This window comes from Bos javanicus, chromosome 21 (genome assembly GCF_032452875.1).
Source record: "Bos javanicus breed banteng chromosome 21, ARS-OSU_banteng_1.0, whole genome shotgun sequence".
Classification (NCBI taxonomy): Eukaryota; Metazoa; Chordata; class Mammalia; order Artiodactyla; family Bovidae; genus Bos; species Bos javanicus.
In genome coordinates, this window is record NC_083888.1 from 34,062,535 (window position 1) to 34,069,679 (window position 7,145).

The following is a 7,145-nucleotide window of genomic DNA, read 5'->3' on the forward strand; positions in this document are numbered from 1 at the left end:
TACATATTGTCTCATAGGCAGTACGTGTTCAGTCGTGACCAACTCTTTGAAACCTCATAGACTGTAGCTTACCACACTCTTTCCGTCTATGGGATCTCCCAGACAAGAATAATGGAGTGGGTTGCCATTTCCAGGAGATCTTCCTGACCCAGGGATCTAACCCATGTCTCCTGAGTCTCCTACACTGCAGGCAGATTCTTTACTGCTGAGCCACCAGGGACCTTCACTACATATTGTAAATTTAACTATAATTTAAAAGTTCAAGATATTTGTGAAAGCGTTAAAAGTTCACACAGGTATGCTATCTTTTTGCTAAAAAAGGAAAAAATAAGTCCTATAAGATTATATACTTATATCTGTGTATATATTCATAAACTCTGGAAACTTTTAAAGCTGGTGAAAGTGAAAGTCACTTAATCATGACTGACTCTTTGTGACCCCCATGAACTATGCAGTCCATGGAATTTTCTTTCAAACCCAAAAGATGTAACCAGAGATGAGGTCAATTCATCCAAGATTTAATTCCATCTCAATCAAAATCCCAAAGAATATGTGAATTCTGAAGCTGCCTGAAGTGTAAGAGCAAAAGAAGCTGCACAAATTGTAAAAGCAAAATTATTTCTGAAGAGTGGGAATTCACCCTACCAAATATAAAGCTGCTAAGTCACTTCAGTCGTGTCCGACTCTGTGCGACCCCATGGACTGCAGCCTACCAGGCTCCTCCGTCCATGGGATTTTCCAGGCAAGAGTACTGGAGTGGGTTGCCATTGCCTTCTCCTAAATATAAAGCTACTGAATTCCTTAGAGCAGTAAGGATTAGCATAGGAGTTGGTTTTCCACTCTGTTGGTGCAGAACAGAGATTTACAAACATATTCATGCCTACACGGACACGTAGTACAAGATTAAAAGGGCATTTCAGATCAAAGCCAAGAGCAGATTATTTATAAGCTAGAGGGATATATTGTACAACATGGGGCATATAGCCAATGTTTTATAATAACTATAAGTGAAGTATAACCTTTAAAACTGTGAATCACTATCCGGTACACCTGTAACTTATAGAATATTGTACATCAACTATGCTTCAATTTTTAAAAAATGGGAAAAATCAAACAAAAGGAGTGGATTATTCAATGAAAGTTGTTGAGAGAACTGGCTTTCTATCTGGAGAGAAATACGAAGCGAGTGTTCCTATCTCACATCACACACAAAGATTTGTGATTAAATTAAAGATTTAACAATAAAAATAAACTATTAAAATAGAGTATAAGTAAATATTTTCAATATTGGCATAGGCAAAATCTTTTCTAGGATGACCAAAGCCAGATACCATAAAGGAAGAGATTAATGGATTAGACTATATAGAACTAAAAACTTGAACACAACACCTCATATTAAATGAATGACAAAGGTCAACACAGGAAAAATGTCTGCACTATAACAAGCTCTTATAATTAAAGAGTAATTCCTAAAAGTAAACAAATAAACAAGCAAAGGACCTCAGTAAGCAATTCACAAATGAAGAAGCTAATGACTAATAAACACATGAAAAGCCACTAGACAACCTCAATAATAAATAAAGAAATCCAAACTCAAACAATAATATCAGCCCTTGTGGAATCTGGTAGTACAGGTGGTAAACCTCCTAGCAGGAAGCAAACAAGTTATAGTTTAGCAGAAATGGAGCTCTGTCTGAGTGTGCCCTTTATAGGCAAGGAATGCCTTCACTTTGTAAGCTGATCCCCAAGAATCTTATACAGCTATCTATTGTAGGTGGGTGAGAGGAGAGCGTTAAAAGTTCACACAGGTATGCTATCTTTTTGCTAAAAAAGGGAAAAATAAGTCCTATAAGACTATATACTTATATCTGTGTGTATATTCATAAACTCTGGAAAGTTTTAAAGCTGGTGAAAGTGAAAGTCGCTCAGTCATGACTGATTCTTTGTGACCCCATGGACTATGCAGTCCATGGAATTCTCTAAGCCAGAATATTAGAGTGGGTAGCCTTTCCCTTCTCCAGGGGATCTTCCCAATCCAGGGACCCAGGTTTCCCACATTGCAGGCGGATTCTTTACCAGCTGAGCCACAAGGGAAGCTCTTTAAAGCTGGTAACAATGGTTAACCTTGGATTGGGAAGGGAGAAGGGATGGGTATTAGGCAGATGTGGGACAAAATGGAATGGAGATTTTGTTCTCTCTATAAATTTTGTTAGCAATTTTTTGAACTGTATTAATGTATTTTATCTGTCTAAAAAAATCCTGAATTTAAATTCCTGTGCTGCTTGGTAAAAATAATTAAAATGGGACTTGACTTTCTTCATACAGATCCTCCCAGGAAGCTCGGGAGTGCTTTTGAGCCAGGAACTAACTACCCACATCTCATTCTACAATCTAGCTATAGGGAGACTGAGTGGCAGTGCTTACGGAAAATTCCCCTCTTTAAGAGTTTTTAAAGGGCAGTTTGGTAACATGTATCGAAATGTAAAACTTTCATGTCCCTTCACCGAGTCACGGTGTTTTAAAAAATTTATCCTGAAGAAATGACTGGATATGGGTGAAAAGATGATTCTGCAGCATTATTTTCTCGTGAGGGAAAATTAACTATTACTATCCATCCATTCGCATGGGAGAGTGTAAACTGTGGTCATCGCTACTGATGCTGCTGGTGTGTGGACCACATTGTGAGTTGCAAGACCTCAGAAGCTCCTTGACCCACGCCCCAGCTATGAGGCTCTGGATCCCTCCTCCCCGCACCCTCTACCTGGCTCTTAGATGCACAACCCCACCCTCGGCCGGCCTGCTCACCTGGTCAGCATAGGGCTGCGGTGGTTGGGGTTGGAGCAGAAGATGATGTTGGACTTGCGGGTGCCGTCCAGAAACTCCCGCACCGACTGGCTGCGGAGCTCCGCCAGCGGCCGGGCCTCGTGCTTGAGGAACCACTGGTGCGCCTCGAAGCACTTGGTGCAGATGAGCTGCTCGCACTCGAAGCACCAGTAGTGGGCCGGCTCTTTGCAGCGGGTGCAAAATGCCTGCTCGCGTGCGATCTGCTGGTACACCGACAGCCGCCGCTGCAGGCTCTCGAAGAAGACGTTGTCCAGGGCCTGGGTGCCGGCACCTGAGGGCCAGGGAGCCCGGCAGACGGGGCACTGCATGCTGGACTCCTCCAGGCATCCTGAGCACAGCGTGTGCAGACAAGGCAGCAGCTTGGGGCACTTAGCTTCTGCCCGGCAGCCCTGGCAGCGCAAGAACTGGAACTCTTCCTCCGTGGCTTGCTGGGGAATCAGAGAGGGAGGTGAGACGTGAAGTCCCAGGAGTCCCCACCCAACCGGACACCCACCCTGTGGCTGCACGCTGAGAGTGGCACTTCCTGTTTCATACCAGGCTGTCATTGGATGACACAAAAACCCAGGCTTATCAGTATCCCCATCCTCCACTGACTTAGGCCTTCCCAGGCTCACCCCATGATTTACTGAGCATTTGCTTCTCATAAGACACAGTACCAGGCCCCAAGATACACGGATGTGTAGCAGCAGTTCCCAACCCTTTGGAGACCAGGTTACCGTTTCTTGAAAGACAGTTTTTCTGCAGGTGGGGTGATGTAGGGATGATTTAAATGCATTACATTTATTGTGCACTTTATTTCCGTTTCCACTGTGATAATTCGGTAGTGCAAGTGATGAGAGTGGCTGTAAATACAGATGAAGTTTTGCTCTCTTGCTGGCTGCTTGCCACTGTGAGCCCGGTTCCTAATAGGCCAGGACAAGTGCCAGTCCGTGGCCTGGAACTTGGGGACCCCTGATTCCAGGACAAACCCCTGCCTTCAAGGGACTTTAAAAAAGGAGATTCATTAAATGTGTGTCATATAACCTCACATAAAATGCTTACTGCACTTTGATGGTTCCTCAGAAACTTAAACATAGAACTACTATAGGATCCAGCAATTCTACACCTAGCTATACACCCCAAAGAACAGAAAACAAGGATCCAGATGCTTGTACATCCATTATTCTGTACACAGCATTACTCACAGTAGCCGAAGGGTGGAAACAACTCAAGTGTCCATCAACAGATGAATGGATAAACAAAATGTAGTTTATACATACAATGGAATGTTATTTAGCCTTAAAAAGGACATTCTGATACATGCTACAACATGAAAATACCTTGAAGACATCATGTTAAGTAAAACAGCCAAACACAGAGACGAATACTGTAGCATTCCACTTATATAAAATATCTAGACTAGGCAAATTCAGAGACAGAAAGTAGATTAGAGGTTACCAGCAACTAAGGGGAAGAGGGAGAAGGCAACGGCACCCCACTCCAGTACTCTAGCCTGGAAAATCCCATGGAAGGAGGAGCCTGGTAGGCTGCAGTCCATGGGGCCGCTAGGAGTAGGACACGACTGAGCGACTTCACTTTCACTTTTCTCTTTCATGCGTTGGAGAAGGAAATGGCAACCCACTCTAGTATTCTTGTCTGGAGAATCCCAGGGATGGGGGAGCCTTGTGGGCTGCCGTCTATGGAGTCACACAGAGTCGGACACGACTGAAGCGACTTAGCAGCAGCAGCAGGGGGAAGAGGAGAATGCGGAGCTTAAAGGGTACAGATTTTGTTTCAATGAAAAAATTCTGAAAACAGACTGTGGTGATGGTTACAAACATTGTGGAATGCATTTAATGCCACTGAATTGTACACCTAGAAACAGATAAAACATACATAACATAATACAGTATCTGGCACCTGAGAAATACTCAAACATGTTAACTAGTATTGTAAATATTATTTCTAGGTGTTATAATGCAACTAATAAAAGTTAATGCAATATGGTATTATTTGTACTTTCATGAAGGAGAGTAAAAAGGGCCTGGAAGAAAACAGAGCAAGTGATCTAAGCATTTCCTTTGGGGGTGGGGAGTTTGTGCAGGAAAAGACCAGTAAACCTCTAAAAACCCCTCCGGATGGGGGTTAAGGGAGCACGGTGCTCCAGGAAGAGGATCCAAGAAGCTTCCTAGAGGAGAAACCACAGGAACCCTGAGCCTTAGCCAAAACACCTCTCTCCCACTTTGTGATCTGGGAACAAGGGTTCTGGCTTTTCCACACCTGGCGCCATGTCCGGGGTTGCCAGGAGGGTGCGATAAGACTACTACCTCCATTTTCCTTAACAGGTGGTCCTTCATCTGAGGTAGGGGATAAGAGGCACGTCACCAGCTTGGACGGAAGAGTCTGTTACGCAGTGCCACTCACTCTCAGGATCACCCTGCAGCTCGTGGAGAATCGCAACCCAGAGAGACCTCTCCCCTCAAACTCATGCTGGTCCCCTTTTCTACTTTCCACGACCCCTAACCCAGCCGAAAAGGTCAGGACCCTCGCACCTGGTCTCCCTTCTTTGCGTCATTTTTCAAGGTACTTGGTCAAGTTCCCCAGTCCCCCCATTCCACCGACCATACCTAATTAACAAAGCCCGAACCCCATCTCCCCAAACGCTGTAGTACCTCTGTGGGGCTGTCGCTGTGGCTGGACTGGTGGCCTTCGGAGAGTGACTCCGGGGGAGGCATGCTGGGGGAATGGGGCAGTGCGGGGTCCTGCTGGGGCCCCGGAGATCCAGCAGGTTCCGGATCCTGCTGCATGGAATCCAGCGCAGTTTCGATTCTGTTTCGCTCTTCGAGAGCGGAGAAACTGAACCGGAGGCAGGCGCCAGATCACTGAGCTCCCGGGGCAGCCCTAAAGGGGAGGTGCCAGCTCAGGGCCCGCCTCCCAGAGGAAGTGAGACACTAGCTACCGGCGGTTCTAGGGTCGGAGAGGCTGGCCCAGGGTCCTGAAGACACGCCCAGAGCGGTAGGGAGGGAGAAAAGAGCAGTCACACGCAGGACAGTGGCAGAACTGATGTTTGTGCAGGATGGAGGCCGTTCCTGCCCTCGGCTTGGAATCTTTCATTCAGCTCACACTGGCACAGCTTCGTGCCAGCCCTCAGCTGGGAGCAAAAGCCACACAGCCGGGCCACGCGTGGCTCCTACTTTGGAAAAAAAGTGAAAGTGTTAGTCTTCTGCCGTTAGTCTTCTAGTTGTGTCCAACTCTTTGGGACCCCATGGACTGTCGTCTTCTAGGCTCCTCTGTCCATGGGATTCTCCAGGCAAGAATACTGGCGTGGGTAGCCATTCCCTTCTAAAGGGGATCTTCCCTACCCAGGGATGGAACCCAGGTCTCCTGCACTGCAGGCAGATTCTTTACTGTCTCAACCACCCCATATCTAATGGAGGAGCAGGCCCCCAAAGGGAGTTTTTCACAGTGTTGAGACTGGCTGGACAGGAGATCACTCAGCTGGGATTTGAAGTGATGGTTGGAATTTGCCAGAGATTCAGAGGCTGGGGATGGGTAGGTGACACTTTAAACCGAGAGAACAGCATATGCAAAGCTATGGAGATTTGAAACAGAAGGTGTTTCGAAACTAGTTTTGAAAAGAGCAACCTGTTTTGGTTATTTTCAGATTCAAGAGGGGACCCATGCATGATGTCAGACCAAGATGGGCTGGGCAAGATGATAGCTAAGGAGATGGACCAGGGCTATGGACAGCAGAGAGTTGGTGAAGGGTTTGAAAACAAGGAACCATGTCCATTGTGTATATTGGGACAGTCTCTCTGACAACCTAGGGCCAGGTGGTCTGGGACAGTGGCTGTGGGATGAGAGGAGGGACCTGAGTCAGACACTGGGAGGACTCTGAGTGGAGATGAGGGTATCAGGATGATGCCTAGTGTGACAGCTGGAAGGGCTGGTGGATCTGAGGCAGTAGGGAATGGGGAGAGCTGGTGGGCAGGTATGAGAAAAGTGAGGAAACAGCAAGTTAGCAATGGGTCAAAGGAGAAGCCCCAGCTCTCAGCTGGTGAGGGGAGAAGGTACAGCTCCAGGTGGCATCACTGGGCCAGTGCTCCTGTCTTCAAACCTCAGTGCATTCCAATCATTGTGATGACTCCCATGGACCCATTTTGTGTTCAGTTCCAGCTTGGGACAGATTAGAAGGGCGGTGACAGGACCTTGCGCTTGTAAAACTTTAATAGTTGGGGGTGGGGTGAACTTATAGTTCAGGGTGGGGGTGGGAGGATAGGGGAGAACTAACTTCCTAGGGACAGTGCAAAAACCTCAAGAGC

The 7,145-nt window shown here is 46.6% G+C and overlaps 1 protein-coding gene across 5 annotated transcripts in view; it reads right to left on the reverse strand.

Moving 5' to 3' along the window:
- The window catches only part of PML (PML nuclear body scaffold), a 57,140-nt gene extending 51,383 nt beyond the window's left edge, over positions 1–5,757 (reverse strand). For 2 of the 5 annotated variants that reach the window (XM_061394875.1, XM_061394874.1), the window contains exons 1-2: positions 5,496–5,754; positions 2,806–3,272 (exon numbers count right to left, since the gene is read on the reverse strand). In XM_061394875.1, coding sequence (XP_061250859.1) covers positions 2,806–3,272; positions 5,496–5,630 — 602 coding nt within the window. In that variant the 5' untranslated portion in view covers positions 5,631–5,754. Of the gene's footprint in view, positions 1–2,805; positions 3,273–5,495 lie in introns of all 5 variants that reach the window. The other 3 variants (XM_061394873.1, XM_061394876.1, XM_061394877.1) reach the window with 3 other exon arrangements.
- Between the last annotated feature and the right edge of the window lie 1,388 nt (positions 5,758–7,145).